This window comes from Melanotaenia boesemani, chromosome 18 (genome assembly GCF_017639745.1).
Source record: "Melanotaenia boesemani isolate fMelBoe1 chromosome 18, fMelBoe1.pri, whole genome shotgun sequence".
In the NCBI taxonomy this organism is placed as follows: Eukaryota; Metazoa; Chordata; class Actinopteri; order Atheriniformes; family Melanotaeniidae; genus Melanotaenia; species Melanotaenia boesemani.
In genome coordinates, this window is record NC_055699.1 from 9502091 (window position 1) to 9529528 (window position 27438).

The window sequence follows — 27438 nt, forward strand, 5'->3', positions numbered from 1 at the left end:
TAGTGCTATTAGTACTATACAGTAGAGGTTTACTATTGCAGTAAGTTTAAAAGTAAGTGCATCCTGGCTCAGCTCAGGTACTCTACTGTCTGTGAGCTTTATAATTGCTTTTCAGCAGAAATCAATTGTTCAAAAAAAGAAAACAGCTCATGACAATTAGACTTTTCCTTCTTGTCATCTCACTTGTGAGGATTCTAATAATGTCAGCCTGAATGGGAAATAAAAACCTGTGGACACAGCAGTCCCTATATCAAACATAATTCATGATCCACCAGCTACGTGCTCTGATGGCAAAACACTATGTATTTTCATGTTTTATGCACATTTGGATTGCTTTTACAAGATCAAGATGGTATGTCTTTACTTTTAAAACGAAAAGCTGTCTCCACAGTAAACTGGGCTGCCTTCTCCACTCCTTCTTTGCTATTAATTATTTTTTCTGTGGCATGTGTTTGTTTGGATGGTGAGGGGGGTGTCAACAGCGATGCACACACTGTCAGGACTGTTGACAGGCTCGGAGAATTATCTAGCTTCACTGGAAATATTCTAGACTGCAGGCTCTGACAACCGTAAATTATGCCTGTGGAACAATGTGTACATGCTGGCTTTGAAGTGTAGACAAAAGCATAAACAATATTACAAATGCATTAATTCATTCGAGAGTATGATCTGCTGTTTCGGGTGCCACAATTAGGTGTCCATCTGCAGATAGAGTTCATCTATTCTGCACTGCAGGGGCCTTCATTGTGAACCTTTACCCTGTAATTCTGCAGTGGCATCATCATTATCAAGTCAATAACATTTTCATTGTGCATGTGTCAGTGTGCATGCATCTGCTGCTACATTTATGCATCATATAGATCACCAAACTGAGAGGAGAAGATGTTTGCTCAACTTACAGTTTGAACTCAAATCAGGGGTGCAAAACAGAACAATATTAAGCGTTTTATGTGCCGTTCCCTAAATCAAAACAAAATTCTTCTTGTACAAGTCAGAGAGGATAAATCAGAAGGTTGGAGAGTCTGACTTAAATAGGAGAGGAGGAGGGAGTGAAATGGAAAGAGGTGGAAAACCGAGACACAAGTGTTTGAGTTTTAGGGTTTTAAGCAAGGTGATGAATAGTGTTCCTTCCTTTTTTTCTTATTTTTCTAAATTTGTGCTCGGCAGAGGTTTAGCAGTCTTGCCAAGACCGTGTCTGAAAGGCTGGTTGACAAATACCTTGCAAACATGTGCACACACGGAAACACACAAACACACACACACACACACACACACACACACACACACTGTGATCAAATGTGGCAAAAGCTACTATTTTTTCCAAGTGGCATGATGCAAATGAGTGTTATGAGGGCTGAAGCAGGAAAAAATAGGAAGTGTTTAGCATCAGAAAAGGACCAACTTCATGAAGTGTTATTCCACTAGGTGTTGCTCATTCCACAATTTTAAAAACAGCCTTTGATCAGTTTTGGGTTGTGAATTTAAGGATGTAATAAGTTGCTCTAAAGGTGATCTTCTTTTGTATTTGTGTGTGTTTGTACGTGAGTGTATATGTTACCTGCTGTCCAGGCTTGATTGGTGACAGCGTGATTCCCTGGGTGTTGATGACAGGCAGGATCTGATTGCCGATCACTGTGGCGATGATCTGGCCTTGAGCGTTGGTCAGAAGCTGAGGTGTAATTGGCTGTACCTGCAGTGCTGGGTTGCCACCCCCTGATTGGCTGGAGGACCCTGCAGAGTTGGGCATCAGTGGGATTGTTCCAATTATCTACAAAGGGGGCAGAGCGGAGATGAAATCAGCTGGGTGGATTTAAAAAGGAGAAAGCGCAGAGTGGGCAAATGCTACTGGAGGTATCAGTCAAAATTCTATCTGCAGCTGTGAAAGTCTTTTTATTTATTTATTTTTTGGTGGTGGAAGGAATGGCATGAGATTGAAACTTGAGATCTTTTGTGTGTTATGAGACTAATTAGAGCACTTTGCTTTTGAGTTGATGTATGTGTGTGTGTGATTCTGAGAGACAAGCATGCTGAAGTGTCCACTGATCGACTGTCACTGATGTGGTTTTTCAGGTTGAAGCAAGTGAAGCCAAAGCAGACTGCTGGGAGCGCACTGCAAAGGTCAGTGCTGAATACCTGTGTGTGTGATGGTGCACACCACTGACTGTATTATCCATCACCAGGCCAAGACCGAAATGAAAGTGTGTGTGTCTTTGTGTGTGTGTGTGTATTTGTGCTTAAGTGTCTTTGTCTGTCTCTGGTGAGAAGGAGTGAGGCTGCTGAGAGGCACAGACCCCCTTTTCACCCACTCGCACACACAGGCAGGAAGAAGTGCAAAGAATGAGCAAGAAAAGAAACAATAAGAGGAAGAAAAGAGGAGCATCAGAGAGCAAGACAGGACCCTGTATCTCTAAAATTCAACTCTCAGGGTCCCAGGGGTACTCCACCCCTCCTCGCCCCCCCTTCCACCCCTTGCTCTCCCCTCCACTGTGGCTGTAATCAGGAAGGGTAGATCAAAGGGGGTGGCAGAGTGTCACTGCAACGTTTTAGCTCTCAAAGCTGCCAGAGTGTGGCCAAGAGTGGCGCTTTAGGGGGGACTTAGCGCCTCTTCACTATGATGAAGGTTAATGTCATCTGGGGACTGGTTTTGAGTAGCCGTCGCCCTGACCCCCCTGCTGGCAGCGCTCCTCCACCAAGCCTCATTACACCAGAGAGCAGCTCAACATGGATGAGACGGCATCATTTGAAATTCTGTTATTTGGCAACTGGGCGAAGAGCTACTTCTGCTGAAATTGCAGTGTCTTGGACTCATTCTCTTTATGTTTGTATTCCAGTCAAAGCTTCTACACTACTGCCCAAAGCAACACAGAACTACAAACAGCCTCTTTTTTTGGTTCCCTCATCTCTATTGCCACCACTGCTAATGTGTTTCAGTGGATGGTCCAATTCTCCCACACCCCCTCCCTTCTCTCCCCCCATCTCTTTGACATAATAGGGAGGGATCTGTGAGATAAAGGTGGGCCGACAATCTGTAATTCATCCCTGCCACGGCTCATTTGCTTACGTTGCTTCGCATTAGGGGAGAGATAATTTATCTCTCTCTCTGCGCCGGCTCTACAAATTCCCTGTAATGCTCTCCTGCCACTTAGCATATTTTATTGCCCTGCCTGACGCCTGTGTCTCCTGAGTCCCACTGATCCAGCTCTGCATGCCACTGTGGCAGAGAACTTGTTCCGCTCAATTATTCATCATCATTGGACTAAGTGGTTGTTCTATAAGCATAATAAAGGAGCGGGCAACTGACAGCTTAGCTCTCATCCCAGTGTGCAATGTATCTTTATCTGAATATCCCTGCAGATGTTTCATATTAATGTCACAGAGCTCCACTTAGGCTACTAAGGGTATCTTGGAGGTCTGAGTTGTCATGTTAAAAGTGTTAATGGTAAAAAGGAAAGGCTTTCAGTAGAAGTTAATTACTTTTTATTCAAACATAATCAAGACCTTACTATTGCCTGTTGAACAGAAAACAATGATTTATATTTTACTGAGACAAAGTTCATTACTCAATATTAACGTGTCACTTTGTCACAGTTTTCTGAGTGAAATAAAAAGCATATAACAAGTTTACATTACAAAAACTAAAGTATCAAACAATGTAATGTTACTTCTTTCAAGTGTTAACAAGTGTTTGCAGCTGTATAGAAAGTTGAGTCCTTAACATAATTGGATAAATGTGCATGTTGCATTTGTTTAAAAATAAAAATATTTTAATAAATTTCATTTTGAGAGGTCCAAGCTTCTGTTTAAACCCTTGTCATGTCATATGAGTATAATTTCAAGTTAAGTAAGTCTTTATTTATATGAAAATGCAAAAATTCATTTAAAGCGCTTTCAGCATCATGCTAATATTTTAATGAATTAAAACCAAGATTGATTGCTTTTTTTCTATCACTATCAACATTTACATATGTTTTTTCTTTGGGTTTTGTAGATTGTCCTTCCAATGTGCTGTAAAATAACCTCCAGGAAATTCACTTGGCGAGCAACAAGTAGGAATTTGATAAAAACATGAAATCATGATTTCCATTTCCTAACACCAGATTGTGTTTCTTAAGATGCAATTTCATCACACAGCTATTTCATACATAAGCAGCCTTTGTGACCCCCCTCATTCACATTTCAAAACATTTCCCCGCTTCCAGGTTTTTCCCCTCCCCATATTTTGCTTTTTGTTTTTGCTTCCCACTCCAGTTGTAGCATGGCATGTGAGTAACGTGCCTCTCTCTACCCAGCAGAACTCATTAAGATTATGCTGCTCTTGTTTCCACAGAAATGTCATCTCATCTCTCCAGCCAGGGCAATCTGTGTCTTTAGTTATGGTCACCAGGCAATATCTCTGCTTATTTTCACTCCTCCACTGTTCATGCAGTGAATTGACACCCGCAAGGGAAAATGTTTGGGAAGTCTGGACTTGTGTCAATACACAAGTCCAAAGAGACTAAAATTCAGAACAAATCAAAGCCTCACAAAGACTCACTAAACAGAAGATGTTTCTTCTTATCCAAATTTATTTTTCAAGGAAGCATAAAACACGAGTCTTAATTTTAAAAAAAAATATGAAAGAAAACAAATATTAGAGATGAAAAAAGTGGGTGATAATTAAATAGCGTAATTATTTATGCAATAGAATAATTAAACATGAGCCTTATTAAGTGAGAGAATGCTGCTTTAATGCATTTGATATAATTATATATGTATAATGCTTTAGATTTTGAATTGTTGTTGGGACAAAATAACTAATCCTGGAACTTGTATGGAATTGACAGATTTATTGATCGCGAAAAGAATCAATACCTGAAGCCACACACTACAATTACAAGGGCAATAGCAGTTTACACAGTGGTTACACTTGATCTAAGGGCCGGAGGCCTCCATCAATATACAGATGGCTTGCTTATGTTGTAGTTCAGCCTCACCTGCTTTACAGGCCAGCTTGCTTGCAAGTGTACAGGGAATGTGATCTTTACTTGTCACTTTCATTATCTGGCCAGCGGGTTTAACACTTGACTAAAGGGTGAAAATGCTGGGAGAGAATGGGAGGAAATGATTTTCATGGACAAAGCGGCATCATTTGGGTGAACCTAAAAAGTAGTTTTGGATGTGTCTACACCTTTCCATATGCATAGGTTAAGAAAAAAAAAGGCTGCCTTTTACATCTCTGTAGACTGATACAATATTAATCACATTTGAATGCAACAGGAAAAGTGAAAAGTTACACTAAAGAGAAGAAAAAATGTCACTTATTTATAAAGACGAACATTTATATACATATATCTTTGGAGTGAGCCTGACTTAAAAATTGTGGCTTTTATTCACAGCTTTAATCACTGATATAGAGGTGCTGAACATAAAAAAAGTCTTGTTGAATTTCTTTGGAGAATAATAAAGCAGGATTCAATATAATTAAGTTTTAAAAAATATGAAACTTCAAGGTTCTTGTACTTCTTCCTTATGAAAAGGTCTTTTGACAGAACTGTAAAGGAAATTAAGAAACCAAAGAGAGTATACTGTTTTCTTAATTCAAGAAAGTGTGGCTTTTTAGATGCGAATGCAGGGATGATAAAGATTGCCCCTACATTGAAATGAAACACAGCCCTAAAAAACAGAAGCCATCCAGTAAGTAGAAAGTTGTGTCTGCTTTATGAGAGGTGTGTATTAGCCAGTATAATATCTTCGGTGTTTAGGGTAAAGGAGGGGCAAGACCTTCTGATAGGGAAGTGCATATTTCAGAAGCCTCTGCCTGAATAATGCTGTGGAATAATAAGGTGGGGAGCAAAGGCTGTAGCCCAGGGCTTTGACCATCTCTGTGACCTGATTATGTCAGGGAGTGTCAGCCACCAAGACACTACAAAAGCACAGAGCATCCCATCAAGTCCATATCCACAGTGATCTATTCCCAGTGCTCCAGGCACCTTTTGAGCCAGGGAAGTCCATACTGTCTCATTAGCAACGTTTAGGATCAAATCCTCGCTTTCGCACTGCATTTTCCTTTACATAGTCAAGCATGGTTGAACCAGTAAATGTAACTATGGAAGGTTGCATTAAAAATCAAGAAGTCTGTATGTATTTTACTGAGAACTGCTTCCAGCTGCATCGATGTCTTTATGTTTTTGTGAGGTCAACACTTTAAGAGCAGTACAAGCCTTAAAAGATAAAACAGGGGTTAATGTAAATAACACAAAGAAGCACAAAAGGGCTCAATGTCCACACAATCTTCCTTTAATATGTGCTGTGTGCACCTGAGATAAGATGATTCATTAGATAGAGCTCCACAATGACAAGCATCATCGTTCAAGCCTCTGGCTACTGATGGAACAATTCTGCAGCCACCCTTAAATATGACAAGGTCAGCGCTTTACTCCGACAGGCGCATGTGGATAAGAGAAGGAAGGGTTTACTTATTCCCAAAATGCCTAATATATGGGCGGGTGTGACTGGACAAACTGATTCAAGGCAACACAGAGAGCCCTAGCTAGAAATCTATGGAAGAGATCAGAATTACTATACAAGTGGTTTATTTGGTTTGTATGTCCATACCAGATAAATTAACTTGCAATGGGCTGGTCACCGAGGTAACTGTTTTCTTGCTGTAGTATTTTATTAGTTTTACATAAAAGTAATCAATCTGCATGTTATTAACCTGTGTGTTGCACTAACCTGTCCTTGTGCATTGGTGACAAGCTGCCCGGTGGCCCCTTGCAGGTTTGACAGGGTGTTACCAAACACCTGAGAGCCGGCGATGGATCCCATGGCTGCTGCTGCTGCTACTGCCGCCTGGTTGGCCAGAGGATTCAGCTGGAAAGGGCAAAGGCAAAATTCATTAGAACTATGTCTACTAATGTTTTCAGAGCCGATACTTTGAATACAATACAGCTTCCAGAAGAAGCCAGCTCACAGGGTTCACACTTTTGTTTTGTTGTCAGGGCCAGAAGAGGCTACTTGCAGAGAGGGCTATGCAGTCCATCATACAGTTCCCAGAGGTTTATGCTCCTGGACCCAGTGGGAGGCTCGAGGGTAGGGAGGAGCAGTGAAAACTGGAGGGAGGCTGTGAATAAGTGGCCATTTTACCACTCTAAGTGCTTTCCCTGGCCCCTGGGGTTCCCCATGGGCTGAAGCTAGTCTTTCCACCTGCACCAGCGGCCCACCCACTCCCTGCTCTCACAATAGAGCCAGGCAACACGGCTATGCATCACTGTATCGTCAGTTGCTTCAATACCCTTCGACTAAGAAATCCTCCTGTGCCGTAAGACTCAAACACAGTGATACTGTTGAGGCAGAGGAAGGCTAAAATGACCATCTTTACCCCCGTTGTAATGGACTCATCCGGTTTGGCCTGTGGTTATGAGGAAAGGCTCCTTGCATTGAAGGGAGGTTGGAGAGCTCCGCCACATTGCTGAGATTACCCATATAAATCAAGCTAACCACTTATTAGGAGGCTGAAAATGCACTGCTTATTTGGTTGTAGTGCAGCAGAGCAAAGTCTTATTAGGTTGAGTAAGTAGATCAAAGACAAAAAGAGATAGGAGACCTCCCAATTACTCAACAGAATAGAGAAATAATAGAAACACTGCTTCGAAGCTGGCTGCCTGCTCCCTGCTGCTAATGCTGGTTACTTAACTCAAACAAGACGGCTGAAATTAAAAGTTTATATACAAGACTAAAAAAAGACTGCGCTGCAGCAGAAATTCTTCTCTGAAATATCAACTTTTCTACACTCGCAGTCCTCTGCTGAGAATTTAGCTTTCTTCATCTTAGATCATTCAGTTGCCATTTATCTTTTATCTTATCCCACCACCATATATTATTACACTTTCTGAAATCAAATGATGAAAAAATGCCACCAAGCGATCAATACTTTTTCATTGACAGTAAAGGTTAAGCACATTAAGAATGACACTGCATTTGTCTTATGAAATCATATTTCATGTTGGTGGCCTCAAATTGGCCGTGATTGATATTGCCTCCTCTCGTCTGAAAGTCATCCAGTTTTTCCTCGATAATCGCAAGATTGTCTTTTATGTGTTCAGCGGTCGTCCTTCAGAAACCATGAAAATCCCAAATATTGGAAAAAAAAAAAAAAAACAAACTAATGAAAGCAAAAACAAAACACGCAGTCTGATTTTAAAGTTAGCATCATTCAGGCCAGAGTTATAGTAATTCAGGCAGACTAATACTAACACTGGTCTGCAAGCTTACCATGGTTTAAAATGTTGTAACAGGGAAGAACATTGCCATTGAGATTCATTAAACTCTTTCTTTTTATCCCATGGCACACAACAGTCTCTAAAATGTCCTAGTTTTGTATTGTATTATGATTTTAGTATATTTATATTATACTTGATTTGTTGTTGGCTGACATAGCTTGATCGCTTAATACATTATTCAACTTGCTATGATTGTCAATAAAAGGATATTTTCATAAATTTGTCTTGCTGTAATATTTGTTTATTATCACTCAATCAATGTATGTCTTTAAGAGCCTAAGCTGTATCTATTATATTTAAAAATATATATAAGGCTTAAATTTTTAATAAAAAAGAACACAAAAAGCTGAGAAGGTATAATTGTATTTACTGTAAAGCCAATATATAGAAAATAGATATTTCATTATTCTATTTGACGAGTAGTACATTCAAAGCTTAAAAACAGCAGATGGTTGTTGTGAAATCTAAAGATTATTTGGAATTTTTTTTTAAATTAACTAAAGGCAATGAAATGAAAGCTAAAGCAGCTCCTCCACCTCATGTATGGGGCCTCTACTGTGTCTTCTTGGTTGTTAAAATGTGTGTAATAATAATCAAGATCATATCCCATTTTGTTATGAAATCGTTCTATAAGAACTAATTTTAACAAATCAATCCTTTTATATTTTTTTTAAAAAAGCAACATTATGATGCATATCAACCCTTATGACAACACTTATAAAACACTCATTTCAAACAAAGATGCAGCTCATATGATGAGGTAAAAGATTATATTAATGTCAGTCTGGAATTGAAAAGAAATGAAAGCTTCTTTGGTAGTTTAGATGAGACAGGCTATGAATACAAATGACTGACCTGAGGGATTTTTAAGTCATGTTAGTGAAAACACGCTATTGCAGGTGTTGTGATAGTGGAAGAAAAGCCAACATGGTCAGTTAAGCAGAGTTAAACAGAGGCCACAGATAAAAAAAAAAAAACAGATAATGTGGAATGCTCAGGTGAGCACACCTAGAGTCTCCCTGAAAATCTGCTGTGTTTGGTGTCATTGTGTGAGTGATAGGTTGCTGGTGAAGCCTTCAGATTTATTTTGAAATATTATCATTGAGTTTCAGTCGATGATAGCCTTTCCAGATGCTATGTTATTCTGGTAAATCTAGGTGAAAAGAGAGCAGGCTTTATTGCTGCATGTCTGGCACTGGGTAATATGGATAGCAGTTAGAAGGAGAGCCAGGAATAAGGAGAGGTGAGGCTGTGTTCAACACCTAAACAGGTGATTTTCCGCCACGGTGACTCCTCTCAACACCTCGGCAGGAGGCACAAAATGACAGACCTGGCCTGGTATTTGTACTGATTGCATGTGTTGGTGGAGATAAACAGTGATCTTCCAGTTTGTAGAGTCTGCATGTTAACCATTGTGATTCTTTTTATTCACCATGAAAAAGGCATCACAAGAGTTTCTGTCTTCAGACTACCCTGGTCAGCCATTTCACTTTTAGGGTAACACAAATACTAAAATAAACCAAAGTCAATGTGTTTGTAGGAAAAACATCGGTGCAACTTTATGGTAAAATTCAAGGAAGAAATGTAAAAGTCTTTTTAGATCCTAATGTTTTGTAGCAGCAAACTGCCACAGCCTCCATTATATTATGTGACATGATTTTATCACTTTTGACTCCCTATAACAGCTATCACTCACTCCACTATCCCAGTTTAATATAGCCAAATATAAAGGGTCACATGGGGATCAGTAAACACTAAATAAATGTTTTTGACAGGGAAAAAAACAACCTGTAAAAAAAGTAGAAAAAAAATGAAGGTGAGGGAATGTAAACTCTGCTGGGCTCTCAGTCGCCTGTTTGACCATGAGGGTCACCAGGTGCAGCAACCCGTGTAATCTCAGGAATAGAGGGAAAAATAGTGTCCCCGTAAACCGTGGAGAGACCCCTGCAAACTAAAATCATCTGACACAAACTAACTGCAGTTTATTCTTGATTTTTCCCTTTTCGTGTGGCCATTCTGAACTTAATTGCTTTCTTTCTGGGCTGATGTGGGACAAAAAAGAGCGAAGATAAATGGACAGGTAGCCCAGATACTGGCAAGGGCGCAGGTTTGTTGACGCTCAAGCTTCAGCGGTGTGTAAAAGATATTTTCTGCTCATCTATGAGTCAAGAGCAAAGCTAAAGGTTTATCTGATTTTGCAAAGAACACTGAAAGGGACTATAAAACCATACGGAAGAATTTAGGGAAGCGGTCAGCAGTGTTTTTAATTGAGAATAAAAGGAGGAACACATAACCCTTTTTCTTTTAAAAACGTGACTAAATATAACTAATTACAGGCAGATGCAAGCTATGACAGAGACATGAAATTCTAAGATGTGTCAAAGCTTTATATAAAAGTGTGTAAAAGTGGTTCTCAACAGGGTAAATTAACAGTCAATACAGCTCTTGTTCCTGTATGAAAGGTATGCCTTTTATCTGAAACAACATGAAAATTCCCTTCGACCAACCCGGCCCACCATCGCTGTCTCCTCCCTGCTCTTTTCCCACTTCAGAGTGAATGTAATCAGCTGTGACATGAGAAAACACGTTCTCTGTCTGTCAGGACTCTGCTAGTCCTCTGCTGACAGTCCTCTGCTAATTCTCCTCCTCCCCTAAAACGGCTTCTCCCCCACCTTCCTGCCTCCCCTTCCTCACATCCACTGTGCTTATGAACATCAAAATGCCATTAGGCCCTCCAAAACACCTCTGGTCCCTTGGTTGTGGGCCTCATACAGCAGTTGTGCTCTCTGAGCCCCGCAAGCTCAGCCTATTGCTCACCGCTGGGCCTTAGCTGCAGCCGTTGTGAAAAATAAAACCCAAAAAGAGCCATTCTTGAGGAAAAATATTGGGAAGTGAAAGACAGATAGAGCAACTGGGGCAGATAACACTCAGCAAAATACAATAACGCTGCATTCGGTGACAGTTGGACATTGTAATTGCTTAAGGCAGTGGAGGGATAGGGGTGGCAGCGGGTGTGGATGAGGAGGTGGCTGGGGTGGCATGGCAGGTGCTAATGGAGTGATGTCATATGAAACTCCAGAATGACAGCTAGTTAACTGAGGAGGTTTGGCTGATCAAATAAAATGCATTAACTCCAGGAAATGGCTATCGCAGGCAGTCCCAGAAATGGCTACACCTAATGAGGCAAAATGCAAATGAAGGGAGGAAAGAGTCGTGGAGACGTTAAAACTAACTATAAAGGGATGATGGAGTGTAGGACAGTGGCCGTCAATCTCTTCACTCATTACCTTCATGTGAAATTAACAGCAGCTTTAATCATTACATAAAATCTGCTCAAGCCCATTTGTTGATAATTGTGAAGAACAGTGGCTCAGAGTGGGTTCTTTGTCATCAATCACAGCAGCAGTATATTTCCTCTGGTTGGGGAACACTGCGAGTAAAAATATAAGTTATACCACAATCTTCTTACACTATTTCTCTTCCTGAGGAATGATCTATAATATTTAGCTGTTTCCAGATGTATTAAATTTCAAACTATGTGGTGATTAAGTATCTACAGGAAAGTGCTGACCATTTCAGCTCATGATGTGACATATTTGGTGCAGTTATTTCTGTATCATACTGGTGCTGGGTTGGGAATCATGGCAGCAACCAGTGTTGCAGTAAATCTACTGTTTCCCCAGCTATGATTTTAAAGTGAATACCTGGCTATGGTTTTAGTTGCTGTGAGAAAATCTGGAATAAAATCAGCAAAGTCTGCAGATCAGGCTATGAAAACATAAGAAGACTATCATTATGGTGTAATAACAAAGACTCTTCTCGGCCTTTATATGACTATTACTACAAATATTAATATAAGATAAAGCATGTCTTGTTTTAACTGGACTGATTACATCCCATTCCTTTTCGTTTAGGAGGAAATGGCATCTCTTTTCACTCTGCTGTTGTTTGACATATAAATATAGCATTTGAATGACTTTAATATCCTCCTAATCAATGTCCAGTGATCTTTTGATGTCCTCAATTCAATATAGGAAGGGTCATCCATGCTGCAGCTTTATAAACACAATAAAGGTAAATGATTACTCTCCTCTGTGGTGTCCAAAAATACAGCCAGTAATGAAGAGAAATGGAGGAGTTTGAGGAGGAGGCCTGTCATGTGTCATTGGGCAACTCTAAGCCCCAAGATTAATCACAAGAGAGGGGCTCTGTGGCTAAGATGTGGTCACCCTTGATCGATAAATCCACCATCCTCCCTCCTCTCCTCTTGTGCCTCTCTGCTTCACTGTCTTTCTCACTTTTCCCCCCAAAATACTCACAGTCGTTGCACAAGCTAAATCAGTAAAAGTGGAGAGATGAATTGATGAAATGTACGGCCATATTTGTATTGATTGCTTCAGTTTTGACTTCAAAGACTTCTCCATTGGAGGAGTTGACTGAAGGAAAAACACTCTTCTTGCATTCTAGTGGAGTCTCATTACAAAATCCATCAATGCACATTCCCACTAATAATGAAAAAGGACATAAAATCAACTATCAGATAAAAAAAGGAAAAAAAAGCTCCTTATAAAGTACAGAGCAAAAGAGAACAGTTTCAGAGAATTTCAGTTGACACAGAACGTTGGACATCTGAAAATATGTACCACATTTATCTTCAGCTAACCACAACTAAAAACACTATGGAGAAGAAATTCTCATAATATTCTGCAGGGACCGCAAATGGGACTTTTGCCTTGGTCTATGAGGAGGGCATAATGCAATAACACTGCATTAAAAGGGTCTTTTTACAACGTGGCAGTGCAGCATGGTTGTATTCCTTGTTTGAGACCGGTGCTCTGTTTGCGGTCACTAATGGGCATCAGAAATTACAGGCAGTGGAATCGCGCCCCGCGGGGGGACTGGCCTCCTCAGCGGAGCGGAGCACTTAGACGGTGTCTGAGAGGCTGCTAGAGGAGAAAGGGGGGAACTCAATGTCACAGCCCTGCCTCATAATTAAAGAAACCCTATTCCTTATCCACTGTTAGGTGAGCCCTAGTTCGGTGCTCCATCAGAGGGCTCCCATGTGGGCGTCTAATGCAAGTTGCCCCCAGTGTGCATGTGGGTTGATCGGGGAGCTGAGCCTTTCTGCAGGGTGTCGGAGCTGGAAGCCCTTTGCACACTTCCAGAGTAACAGAGCCAGGTTTAGAAGAATTATAGACCTTGAAAAGTAAAGGAAATATCATCTCTGTGATGACAGAAAGCTCAGAAATCCCGCAAAAGCCACAAAGTAAGTACATGGTGCAATGCAGGCGCAATTTTAAAAGTGAAAGTGCCTTCACAGTTTTCCAAATGATCCTTCTGAAATATGATAAATGTAAGTTTCTTCTTATTTAGAAATTCAAGGCTCATCTTTAGTCCTTAAGTCGTATATTTTCTCCCTGCCTAATCCCTCATTTGAAGTAAATAAAAGTAGTAGAGCTGTCATGGTCAGGTTGTTTTCCTCATCTAGCTCCCATGCTTTATAATTATTCATATGAAATGTGGTGCTGTTGATGGGCAACAGTCTTATTTTCTGCTTCAGTCAACAGTGCACATTTGTATTTCTAAATTGTGGAGCGCTTGTTATGTAAGGCAATTTTCTGCCTTCTTAAGAGCCGGATCTCCTGTGCATTAATAAGAGGCCAGGCTGAGCTGCTAGAGAGAAGGCCTGTTCATGCACCACACAGCCACAGCAGTCATTTAAACACAGCCATCACATATATACATGTATATTATGTATATATATATATATGTATATATATATACATATATATATATATATATGTTTGTGTGTGTGTGTTAGTCCTTAAAGCATATAAAACCAGCTTAAAAGGAACATAGCAAACATTTTTTAAATAAACTGCCATGCACCCCCCCAATATATATATTATTTATATATTTTCCATCAATTTTATCGCCTCAAACTTTCATACAAATAGGAATATAATCAGGCAAATACACATCAAAAAGTATTTTTAAAAAATTAAATAAAATCCTGGCTTTTTTTAAACCACAGACTCTAGTGTTCTCAGGCATGAAACATAATGGACTCTTCCCCGTTAACTTAAGTGTTGCCATTTTTATTGACAAGCCACAGTGTGAGCCACTGCATCTACATTTGAGCATGTCATTTTAATTTTGATTTAATATCCCACAGAATGAGTGCCCTCCACTTTGCTAAATTGAATGAACATGGAGCTGATCTGGAAAAATCAATTAATCAATGTGTGGGGCTCATTTACTGCACATGTTAATGTAATGGGAGAAACACCCAACGTCCGTATTTTTTTAAAAAGAGGGACGTTTAGAGAAAATTGGATAGTGGTGATTCTAACAATGGTTGACATAAGTAAAAGTGCACTGCAGCGGAAAACAGTGACATGAGTGTCTGAAAGGGCCTCAGTTGGAGACAAAAGCAGCAGAGTTGGGCCTAGGATTTGAGGAAGAGGAGGACAACGACAAATGGAAAGATGGCAAGGAGGTGAGGAAAGATGGAGAGTGCAGACAGTCAGGCCTCTGAAAGGCCGTTGTGGTTGGCAGCAGCTGACCTTGGTGACGATGGGTTTTCACCAGAGGCTTCTAATGAAGGCTGATTGCCGGGGAACAGTCAGGGAGCCACACGAAAGAGAGGAGAGGGAGGGAAAGGGGAGTGAGAAGAGAGCAGGGAGAGAGAAAAGGATTGAGGAGAGACTCAGGTAATTGCAGCACTTGTGGGTTGAGGCCCTGCGGTCCTGTGATGTCGGGGTGCAGCAAGGAAGAAGAGAGATGTCTGTGGACGCTTTGGTGGTAAATTGTGGAGCACAGGGATAGGAGGCAGGCCCCTAGGCTGTAATTACCCCTATGAGTGTGTGGATGGAGAGTGGACAGACCCAGTGTGGGGCTCTGACAGCGATCAAGGAGAGGACTTTAAAGAGGAGAGAGACAGACGGCAGGAGTCTGACAGACGAGGAAGACAAGACACCTCCACCTCTGCCAAATCCCCCCAAAAACCAGCCAGCCAGACACTGGACCAAGGTCAGAGGCTATTAGTGAACATACAACATGCTGGTGACAAGACAGCCATGACAAGAACAGCAGAGCTGTAGATTATGCAGTTTCTGGATGGAGAAAGACATAATGTAAAAGAAAAATGGGAAATAAAAAAGCAACTAATTAGATCAGAAGTACAGAAAGGGATGCTAAGGCTTCAATGGATGGCACAGCTGGGTCAGGATGGTCCAGGCATACACACTGGAATAAGAGATTTGATAGGCTGGCCTAAGCTTCCCTCTGCCACGGATCAGTATGTACTGCCTCTCCTCTCCCTGCCTGGGCTGATGTAACTCACTGGAGTGGCAAATTACACCAGACCTACAGCTGTAGCCCGACATTATGATTAATTTGATCAGTAATTTCTCCTGTTTTTCATTTTAATCGCCGCGACCATTCTGCTGTGGCAGGTCTTTCAGATCTAATTAAGATCAATTCCGGTGTAACAGACTTGGCGCGCCTTTACCCAGTCAAATCCCTGAGCTCTCCGGGCGTGGAGAAAACCCGCAGCTCTAATCAATCAACTTCCAGCAAAATCCAGTGGGCTCCCACAATCAGCCCATTAACACACTTAAGCAAATTTCATAATCTCCCCCCTGTCTACTTGTCATCACTTTGGTAGCTATTTCAGGCCATACCCAACAACATTCTGCATGTTAGGGAGCAGAGCCTGTAGGAGGTATAGAGGAAGGTACGATCTCTCAACATTCGACCATATTAGTTGCATTAATCTAAGTGTAGACCTTTGCCTCAAAGGGACATGATCTGTTGTGGTAGGTTTGTATTCTGATAAGGTTATTAATGTGCAAATTAATTAATTTTGTCACACAAATTAAAAACAGCACAAGGGATGTAATGAATACTCAGGATTTCCTCGGTATGAGTTTACAAAGATCACACACCTCCCATAAGAAGAGAATTACAATGAGACATTAATTGGAACATAATGAGTGTTTGTCTCTCTGCAGCTTTGCACCGTATTTTTAGCAAATAGTTGACTGGCTGAGTGATTTTACTTGTCTGGATAATGACAGCAGGAAATAGGGGTGTTATCTGCCTAATGCTTATTGTATTATGATAATTATGACTGCACTTTACTGCATAGACCAGCTCCTCTGGGTAAAACAAAACACCAAAAAAGCCATCCTGTGTGTTTAATTAGAACATACAAATAATCAACAATTCACATCTGTTTATAATTGTTTCTCTGCTCAGGGAATTTTCTTTGAATTGTGAATCAACCAATGAGCAGTTGAGTGGTTCTGAGGCTAAAAATTCATCCACTGACCCAAATGTTGGAGGGAGGTGGAGCTACTGTTTAAATCCTAATGTAGCCTTGGGAGGGTGCTGAGGGCACGGCCTGTCCTTGAGTGGGCTCCTCACTGGGCGATACACTCCCAGCGAATGACCCAAAGAAACTAAGCCTTTTACGTCCATTCTGTGTCCCTTGTGCGCACACATACACACTAACACTACACCACCCCACCCCCATAATCCTATTTCATGAGGCAATATCTTAATGATACCTGATATGGCCTCTTTGCCCCCCTAAAGGAAGTTCTGTCCTCAGTCATCATAATCACCCATGCTGCTTCTTTTCGAAGAACACAATCTATAAAAACCAAAGGGTCTCAGTCTTGTTGATGCAGTGAACTTGTTCTAAAATAACAATACCTCTGCTGATGTTGGTTGAAAAAGGATGGTGTGTTAACCAAGAGATGGTTTCCAAGCAAATCAAAGACTTCGAAACTGGAGATCCTGACTGAAGAGTACTTCAGGTCTTTGGACACGGCCTAACATAGGCTTAACATGAGAATCTGTATTTTGGTCACTAGCTTTTGTATCAAAGGTTGCAATGAACACACTGTCCAGCCTGTTCAGTGAATCTATGGATACAACAGCAATGAGGATGTAGGGGCTAGCCTTTGGAGCCCATTAAAACCAGAGGCTGTTTTTCCTGCTGAGTCTCACTAGGCTGTGACAGGGCCAGAGAGGGCTGCAAGGGGAAACAAATAGCCCAACTCATCCTGGCCATAAAGAAGCTTGCACCACAACCCAATAAGGGTCTGACGCTGATGAATGTGACCAGGGACAGGAAGGCGACCCTGGCCAGTTTCCACCAGAAATGAAACCACAGGGATATAAAATAGGTTATTATCGTCACACAGTGACAGGCAGACGGACAGAAAAGCTGAGATGGATGGACAGACAAAGTGACTAAAAAGGAGGTTGAGTAGGAAGAGCAGCAAAGATTAAGGAGCTGATTATGTCTGGAAAGTCTAAGGATAGATAACCTCTGAAAGAGCAGCAGGAGGATGTGAATCATGTCTTGGCTGGTTGCTAGGTTCAATGTGCTCAAGTGCCTCAAGGATTCAGTGACAAGATGCATATTCTAATGGCTCCACATAGACAGGGAAGCTGGCAGCTTCCATTCATACATACTTGTGAATGTCTAATACTTGAGCACTATACTTAACCAAATCATTTTATCAAGCATGCCACTATTTAGACTTTCACTTCAGTTTTTGAAGTATTTTGATTTTACAATGCTAGTCTCTGCTCTCAACACAAATATAATAAACTAGTTCCAAAAAAATGAAGTATCTGTCAGTTATGACCAATTTACATTAAATATTATTGCGCTTTTAGACTCACCTGAAGAGGCATGGGTGGAGTAACGGGTGAGGGAAGGCTGTGAGCCGGTGACTGGTTGGGCCTGTGAGGTGGGGACTGCTGCGGTTGTCCAGAGGTGGAGGAACAGGCAGAACCTGGAGAGGGGACAGAGGTCTGCTGCTGGTTGGGTGGAGTCATGTGATGCTGGGATGACAGCTGGTTCTGAGCGTGGGAGTGGGTCTGTTGGTGATGGTGTTGCTGCTGCTGCTGTTGGTGGTGTTGCTGCATCTGTTGGAGCTGCTGCAGGTGCTGGAGCTGGGAGTTCAGTGATGAGGTAGCTGTCGGTGAAAGGAAAATTGCCTGATTCTTCTCTTCATCTGACATCATAACTATCACACAAATAGCACAACAAACACAAATTAGCATTGACTGACAACCTGACAACATGTGTTTTAGCACATAAAAAGAAAGTCCTCATTATTTGAAGAATATTCTAACACCTTGAATAGAAATACATGCACACATGGAGGTGTTGGAGGCATAGGTAAACAGTGAGAGACACATGTAAATTGTATGGAGACACAACAAAGTCTTCCGGGGTTTTTAAGCTGCACGATAGTCAGTGAATTTAATTTAGCAAGTTGGAGGACAAAGCTATCGAACCTGACTGATATAACTGCTCTCTCTGGAGCCAGAAGTCATCATAGTCACTTGAAAAAAGACACAATCTTTGGTTTAATGGCTTTAAATTTCATAAGAAAAAGACATCCATCTTCTCAGGGATCGTTTAGAATTAAACCCATTAACTAATTGGATCCAATAATGGCATGCTATTAGAAATTAATTTCTACATTTAAATGCTTTTAAATTTTAATGCAAGGGAAAAAAAATCAGCTAACACTCAGACAGCAGCCTCACCATCCATGCAAATATAGCCAAGAAAGCAGAATCTAATATTTAAGATAAAAACATTGTGTGATCCTATGATGCTGTTCCTCAGTGCCAGTGTATTTCTTTTGTGGTCCCTTAAAAACATTTGTGGAATAAATAAATATATATGTATATACATATACATATACATATATATATATATATATATATATATATATATATATATATATACAATGACAAAAATTACTTCCTTTATTGTTCTGAAACTGTGTCGGTGCTGTTTAAACTAAATCTAATAAAATTTTATATACAGTGAAATAAATCAGCCAATGGCCAATTTAACAGACTGATTTAAGTGAATTTAAAAACATAACAGACATGGTGGGAAACTACTATCAGAATATTTGTCTGTATTACACAAGGCATATAAACTCATATTTGACTTTAGAATACTTTGGCATACAGATGAGGTCATGGTCAACTTAGTGACCACAAGGTGTCCAGGTCCTGTGGCTGCAAAAGAAGTCCAAATCATCACCCCTCCACCACCATGCTTTGACTTATGAGGTGCTTGTGTTAATATGCTGTGTTTAGTTTTGACTAAATGCAAAGCTGTGCGTTATGGCCGAACATGTTTGGTTTCATGTGCTCCAGTAATCTTGTGGTTTGTTCAGATGTAATTTGGTGAATCTAAGCTGCATTGCTATGTTATTTTTTAGAGAAGAGAGGCTTCTACTGGAAAAGCTTCCAAAAAAAACTACATTTGTTCATTTTTTTTCTCAAATTGTTGTCATGAACTTTAACTTGATAATTCAGGTCTGTGGGGTCTGAAATATATACATATATGAAACATATATATTTATTTCTCTGAGGATCAAAAGCTGATTGTAGAAAAAAGAGGAAATATTTTTCCTCTTTTTTCAATTATTCTTCAGGTTTTCTTCACTGACTTCAGTGAATCTCCACCAGCATTACAAGTACAAATTTAAAAACACATTAAAAAAAGAGTCTTAATGAAGTGTTGCACATAATATATTTATGTAACAGGACACTTTACATCATAAAATGATCATAAGGGGCCTCTCATCACCTGTTTACTATTACAATGATTTACAACACAGAGGACTGAATAAGAAATACTGGTTTTGAAGAATGCTTGTGAACATCTATTGATAATGTAGCCCAGCAATTGTGAACACAGCGTAGACAAGCTTGTGTACACACTGAATCAATGCACTTAAATGATTTAAGGAGGCTTGTCTCATAAAAGATGAATAAAACATCAGGGCAGACAAGCCTTTGATTAGCAGGGTCACTTCAACACTAGGAAAGGCATGGATGAACATTTGATGAAGATCAGATCATCCTCTTCTTTCTTAACTCTGCAGAAGCTCAGCCAAAGGAAGCCGGCATCTCTTGGCCAGTAAACAGTGCACTTTTATATTTCTTCTACCTCTTGACACATTGACACCTCTCTCACACCCCCACCATGAATTATATATCATCTGTGCAAACGGCAAGAGTCCAATTCTCACTTGAAATGTTGGGGCAAGTTGTCTTGCAAGTGCCAAGCCCCTGACAGGACCGGCTCTTTTCCTTCGCAACTTCACAACGACAAAATGTTGAGGCCTATTTAAAGATGGAATAAAAGGGAACAAAGATGGAGAAAACAAAAGATGGTAAAATGAGATTTCTGTCAAAAAATTATCGAAACCAGACGAAGATCAAAGACAACCGAAGAATTTCCTCCAGCGCTAGCCATTACGCCGAGGAACAAGAGGCACAACAAAAGAATAAGAGGCAAAAGAAAACAAATACAGAGGGAATATGGAAGAAGCCCCATGTGGCCTTATTATAAGGGCTACACTGCAGGTAACTATATTCTTTAACAGCAGTGCTTTATAAATTCTGTCATCTTGTTAAGACTGTCAGGACCACTGACCCTCCACTCCCCTCTAACTGGGCAACTGGCATTCTGAAGCTCATTCTTTTAACCACAGCTGTCTGATTGCTTTGGTTGAGCACATAATCCAAATGGCTTGTCTCAGCTAATTGTTTATACTCCTTCCTCCAGCAGACACTGGACAAAGTATAAGTGTGAACTTTATTTATGATGGAAAGAGGGCAAGAGGGTGCTGGGTTCCTATAGAGCTCATTATATCTCTGACTGTCTTATTGTTGGGTTTAATATTCACTTGTCCTTTTCTACTGAGATGCAAGCGGTGCTCCCACTTAGCTATCACGCCCCAGAGGTGGAAGAGCAAGGGACTCTCTTTCACTGTTGTTACGACTTGCTTGTGTTAATGTTTATAATGAGAAATGAGTAGGATCTTGCTGTTACACAATTAGATACAAGCTGAACTGTGGCATTTTCTGCTCCTTTAACACATTTAACAACAGGCATTGGGTAATCTGAAACACCAACAGAGAGTATTTTAAGGCCTCCTAACTCTGTGCTTTGAGAAACTCTCTGCTATCTTTCAGTCCCTGCTTTTTTTTTTTTTTTTTTTTTTTTGTTTTAGTGTCACAGAAGAAATCAACTGTTATCTTTGACTGTCCCGGCACAGGATTCTGAAGTGCTGGAGGACGAAAAAAGACTGATTGTCAGAGGTCGAAAGACTAGGTCAAAGCAGGCTCGTTCGTCAGACAAAATGCTATTTTTGTTTCCTGTGTGGTTGAGGAGTGAGGTGGGCAGCCTGCTCTCTCATTACCAGTGCTGTCTCAGTAGTCCCTACCTACCCCCCATTACAGCACTTTTCTCTCTGGGGTTGATTCAAGCTCAGCTCTTCGTTTTTTCTCAAAGTGCTCAACACCTGCCTTTACTACAATTCACTGTGATATATACTGGTGACGTGTACATGTTTGTGTATGGATGTAGTCTAGTCCAAAGTGCCTAAGATAACAAATATGCCAAGTGCATGAATGTAAATGAGTGCAACATGTTATGAATTCTAGGTTAGGGTGTGTTGAATAAAATACGAAAACGGCCTTTAATGCATTTAATCTATCTAAAAAGAACTAGGTGTGCATCATCCATGGAAGAGCCTCAGCCAAGACTGGCATGAACAGTGACAGCAGTGTCACAGTAATCAAATCTACACAAAAGGACTTTGACTGCCTTTCATTCTATCAAAATGTGCTTCATGTTCCATCAAATATAGTCAGAAGAAGGCGGAGATGATCATCTCATGGTGAAAGAATTCAAGATATCTGGGCATCAAAAATGATGTTTTGAAGACCTTGGAAGAATGTATTGAGTTGACTGGAGAAAATGAATAAAATCTTGGTTTGATTGTTTTGTTATGTGAATGTAGACTGCTTTTCTTTAAACTCATTTCATTGTTTTAGATTCTGCAATAATTCCAGTACCTGCTGTTGCTGTGCAAATTTGTGCATCAATGCATTAGTTTTGCTCTTTCAGAGCAATCATATAATTTAACAACTAGCAAAAAAAAAAAACAAAAACAAAAACAAAACAAACATTCATCAAATAGATGTTGCCTCTTTTTAAAGTCTTTATCATTTAGGAGTTCTGTGAATCAAAAGTGTATCAGGAACCACAGATGAGCCTGTTTAGGTTTGTTGGTATCATCCAGCGTGACCCACTTGGTATTGTTTTTTAGGAACTTCTCAGATCTAAACACAGTTGTCATTCTTTAATAAAAGAGGTGAGAGGGGACAAACAAGCTCTCCATTACTGCTCTGCCTCACGTTCCACCGTGGAGTCCATAAAGCAGTGTCTCAATTGCCTTTTCAGTGAGTCACACTGATAATTACTCCACTGGAGGTAAGGAGATTTAGACTCTATGAGATCTGGTAATTATGAAGGTGGTCAAAGGAAGGTCATTTTTTACTCTGTGGATTAGATTGGAGCACTCGCACACTGATGAGGGAGATAACATCACTGACTCTGAACCTACCTCCTTTGTTCACTGTTAACTTTTATTACTCTGGGTCATTGGGAACAGTTGTTAGATATTAAAACTCATTTTATTATTGTGTCACACTCTTTACTTTTGTTGCACTTACTGATTAATCTATGAACATTTACCTTTAATAAGACTTCTTAAAAGAGACAGGGAGGAAAAACAAGAAATGCATTTGGAGTCTGTTGGTATATACTTAATAGAAAACTATAAATTTGTGCATTAAATTTTGACATGCTTAAGCAGGTCATGCATTAACTAGATTTTTCTTCTCAATCATGGAAGAAGTCTCAAGATCATTTACTTACTTGAAGCAGCCCTGAAACTTTGAAAACAAAAATTTTGCTTTAGGTAGCAAAAGATGAAGCACAGTAATAATGGCTGTAACAATGCATCACATTTTATAAGCTTGTTATAGTGAATTCATTGAACCTGTCAAATAAAGATGCAGAGAAAACAATTTCAAATCTGTAAATATTCAAATATCCTTGTTCCAATCAAATCTCATTGTTTAATATAATTACTTATTTGTTCTTTTGTTTTTACAAATAGAACACACTCAAAGTAAAGTCAACTGAGGGAAGAAGTGTTAAAGCACATGCTCCTTTTGGCATGTTTTCTGTTTACAGATGGCAGCATGTTTTGTGCTACACTCCTTTTACTTGCAAGTCTGTATGATCAGTAATCACGTTTCAGGAATGGAGGATATATTCTTGCCTTAGTAATGGCTGGAATAAACACAGGGGAAAATAAAATGTTAAAACAACTGGTGAACCACTGAATAAAAACATTACTCAAAGGCCACAGCAGACAATATCATTCCTTCTACAGGAAGAGCTCAGGGTGACTCTGCAAAAATACCCTGCGTATATATATATATATATATATATATATAAAATAAGCCTCATGCTAAGGAAGTTAAGATCTTAAGATTTAAACCACATCACTTGTAGGGATCCAGAGATAATGCTTTCACTTTGTGATGCAAGGCAATATCAAGCACTGTTGAAGAATTCTCACTTTTGGGGGAGCATTTCAAAGAATGAAATCCTCTTCATGGAGTTGTTAGACATACAAGAAAATCCCCATGTACTTAATAATGTTGCCCTTTTGGTGCTGCTTACGCTTTGTTATTGATTTTCAAAGTGTGGTACAGGAAATTCCAGGGGCTGCTTACAAAGATCCAGAGGGTTCCCAAGCACAAAAAAAAACAATTTTATGAGGAATTTTCTTCCAAGAAAGCTTGAGTTTTAAAGGTTTAAATGTTAAAATAACCACAGCAGTCTGTACCAAACAGGTGTTAAATCCAAATTAATTGACAAATAAGGATATTTTAAAATATCTCTATTTTCTTGGACTTATTTTTTAGTTTAACTTGCATTTTAAGTAGAGCTCAACACAGAATGTGTGCATTTCTGTAGAACCCAATAAGGAATCTCTTGCATTTGTCCTTCAGAGTCCAGAAGGTGTTGGATACCCCCCCTCTTTTTTTTTTTTTTTTTAAAGAAAGGAGCCTGTCTGCCTGGCGGGACAGACTGGGTTATTACAGCGTGTTCATGGTCCCATCATGTGTCGTCAGACCAAAGCGGAGGCCGCGAGTAAAAGCCTCATGCAAAATTTATGTTCATGCGGCTGTTTCAGTGGGTGGAAAAATCAATATTGCGGGCCTGATGCACGGAGATGACTGAGTGCTCTCTGACTGACAGTAAAAGCTGAGAGAGATTGAGGGGCTACATTTACTGTGCTAGAAATGGAGTGGAGTAGAGTTGCCCTAATGCTCTAGTTCACCTAAAATTTGAATTTTATTGTGGAATTTTTTTGGTAGCAACTTGGAAATTGAAGAGTTGAAGAATTACACCATTAGATAAAAAGGGAGCAAAAGAGCACTAAGCAACTTGTTTTCAAATAGACTAAAACACATCTTGCACAGTGGCTTCTGAGCAGCTACAGTATTGTATATTATGGGGTTATTAAGCCTTCCCTTCCTTCCCCTCTTACACAGATATAAAATGATTGTAGAATAATCAAAAGACAATGTGGGTATGAGGGGGACATCATACGGCTTTTGTTCTGCGCTGCTTCGCTTACATATGCTTTTGATAACGTGCCACATACCCACAGTGCATTTGGGGAAGAATGTGAGAAGAGAGCGAAAGAAAGTGAGAAAAAAAAATCAGTGGGATGAAATAACCCCAAACAATGGGATTTGCTTTCCATTCTTCTGCCTCCATCTTCTGTCTTTAATTATTCCCTTTGGTTGTCTGAGGGAGCGTGTAAGCACTTTCACACAGCACAACATGCCCAGCAGCACAACACTGTCTGCCTTAGTGATGTGGAGACTTCTGAGTGACACTGAGCCTCTTGTGATTATTAATGCTGTTTAATACAACACAGAGCAGACACTATGACTGAGGGAAAAAACAGATTTTGAAATGCATGCATTCAAATGTGCATGCAATGTGAATGGAATTATGTTCTACATGAGCCCTGCACTTGAAATACATTTTCCCCCTGCTACATAAACAAAGTGTACACCATCAAATGAGCGCTAATGTTTTGTAGATGCAACAAAGAAAATGTGTATGTGAACACCAAGTCTGCGATGTTTTGTACACAGTGTTTAATGGACCCTTAGCTGATCCTGGTGGGATCCTTTGTGCCGGTTTAGTAGTTTCTTCCTGAATCACATATGAGATATTTGAGAGCCCAGAACGATGTATGATGAATGAAGTAGCATGCTACTTATACGCTTATCGTGCTCACTGACTAGCAACAGGTTCAGCAAAGGGCAGCGGCAGTAAATGAAATTCCGCACCGGGACAATATATCATCAAAAGAAATGTATGCACCCGAAACTTACAAGCCTTCTTCAGATGCGGACAAGGTGCCTGACGAGGTTGGGGGAGGGGTGAGGCAGAGTGGATGGTAAGAAAAAAAGGGGGAGAAGTGGGGGAGTTTTTTATTTATTTTGCTGCTGGATGGAAACGGAGCAAGCACAAGAGAGCAGCAGATTTTGTTGAATCAGTCCTATTTTCATACTGGCTGGTCTGTGTCTTTTAACCATTTCACTGCAGCTGGAAAATGAAAGCACCGGGGCTAATTTCACAGTGAGAGCTCACTGAACAAAACTCCCCCACGGTCTGTGGAAAAAGGTGCTAAGTCTACTTTGTCATTGCGAATTACGACGGTGTAATTCAGGAAACGGTGTTGTGTATGAGAGAGAGGAGAGGAATATATGTTCAGCAAAAAAGCAAGAAAAGCTTTTCCCCTCCTCTTAGTGAGGATTTCTTCTGATCTGTAAGTAACAGATACCTCTCTCCAAACACACTGTCCTGTACTGATGCCACAGGATCCATCTGTGATGTGTCTGCAGTTAGTCTAGAAATAGCACCCACGGGACTTACACACTCCTCAGGCCTCCAGCGGGACCTTTTAAGCTGCATTGATACTGATAAAAGCCCCCACAAATCTGGCCCCAAGAAACCTCTGCCATTAATTAAGGTAATTAGGCTCTGGTCAGCAATTAGTAACCACAGAGAGCTTTTAGCAGTGGCTAAGATGTCCCTATTGGTAAGGGGGTTCGGTTCCATACCATCTGCTGACAAATGTCACCACAGACTCTTTGGTTTCACACACTGGGAACTGGAGAGCTGTGTTTAAAAATGACCTCTGTGTGGTCCAGGCTGCATCCCAGATTCCCACAGCTTCTGTGCTGCAGCATCGCAGCATTTATTCTTTTCATTTCTTTGGTTCTTTTCTCCCTCAAATGTGGAAGAGCAAGGTCTATGAAAATCCATACATGTTGTACACCACTAGAGTGGGAAACAGGAAACAGTCAGTGCACCAGATATCGGACAAAATTAAACAGCTGGACAGCGTCAGAAGTATTGATTAGAGCGTAATGCCAAATTGATTTGCTTGTATTATTAAATGCATTATAGATCCATACTGATATGTTAATTAAGATTATAATATAAACAGTTTTTTAGAAAATGAGGATATATGAAATATTGTTGTACATGTAGTGTTTTCAGTATGATAAACCACCATACAAGTTGGCTACTTTTTATTTTTTGCAACAGAAGAGTGTAAAACAGTGTCCGTGATATAAAAAATACATGGGAAATTATTACAAAAAGCAAAGAAATGCAGAATAAATGTGAGAAAAATTTACGAACAAATGTGGCATTTTTACTAATATCAAAATACAGCCGCTTGTGTGTTTCATCCTGCAGGAAATGTGAACTATAAGGAGCTCTGACTAGAACAGGCTGATAAAAACAGGCTGAATACACACGTTTAACCTCCGACGGGAGATCGTGCAATAACTCACATTACAGGGGAATAGGAAATAAAGGATGCAGCTGTACTGCTTTACACAATTCTACATTTGAAGCAACCAGTGATAACACCATTTTCATTCCAGTTCAGTCCCATAAAATTACCATTAACATTACAACTCATGCAGAACACAGATAAATGTAATATGTCACCCAGTTCTGCCAGGCAGGAATTCCAGTTCCACAAGATTACCATCTCTGTCTGCTTTCTCCCACTGCACCTTGTCTAATATTTCATTTACAACATTTCATAAGTTCATTTTCCCCTCGCTGACCATGTAAATCACGAATCAATTTTCATTTAAAATGCTTGAGTACAGATTGTTGCTGAAAGCCTCTGAATTGCGCCTCAGCAATATG

General features: G+C 40.1%; 1 protein-coding gene across 1 annotated transcript in view; it reads right to left on the bottom strand.

Moving 5' to 3' along the window:
• The window catches only part of pou6f2 (POU class 6 homeobox 2), a 67665-nt gene that overhangs the window by 14632 nt on the left and 25595 nt on the right, over nucleotides 1-27438 (bottom strand). The window contains exons 5-7 of the mRNA XM_041967504.1: nucleotides 17964-18259; nucleotides 6715-6852; nucleotides 1559-1768 (exon numbers count right to left, since the gene is read on the bottom strand). Coding sequence (XP_041823438.1) covers nucleotides 1559-1768; nucleotides 6715-6852; nucleotides 17964-18259 — 644 coding nt within the window. The remainder of the gene's footprint in view (nucleotides 1-1558; nucleotides 1769-6714; nucleotides 6853-17963; nucleotides 18260-27438) is intronic.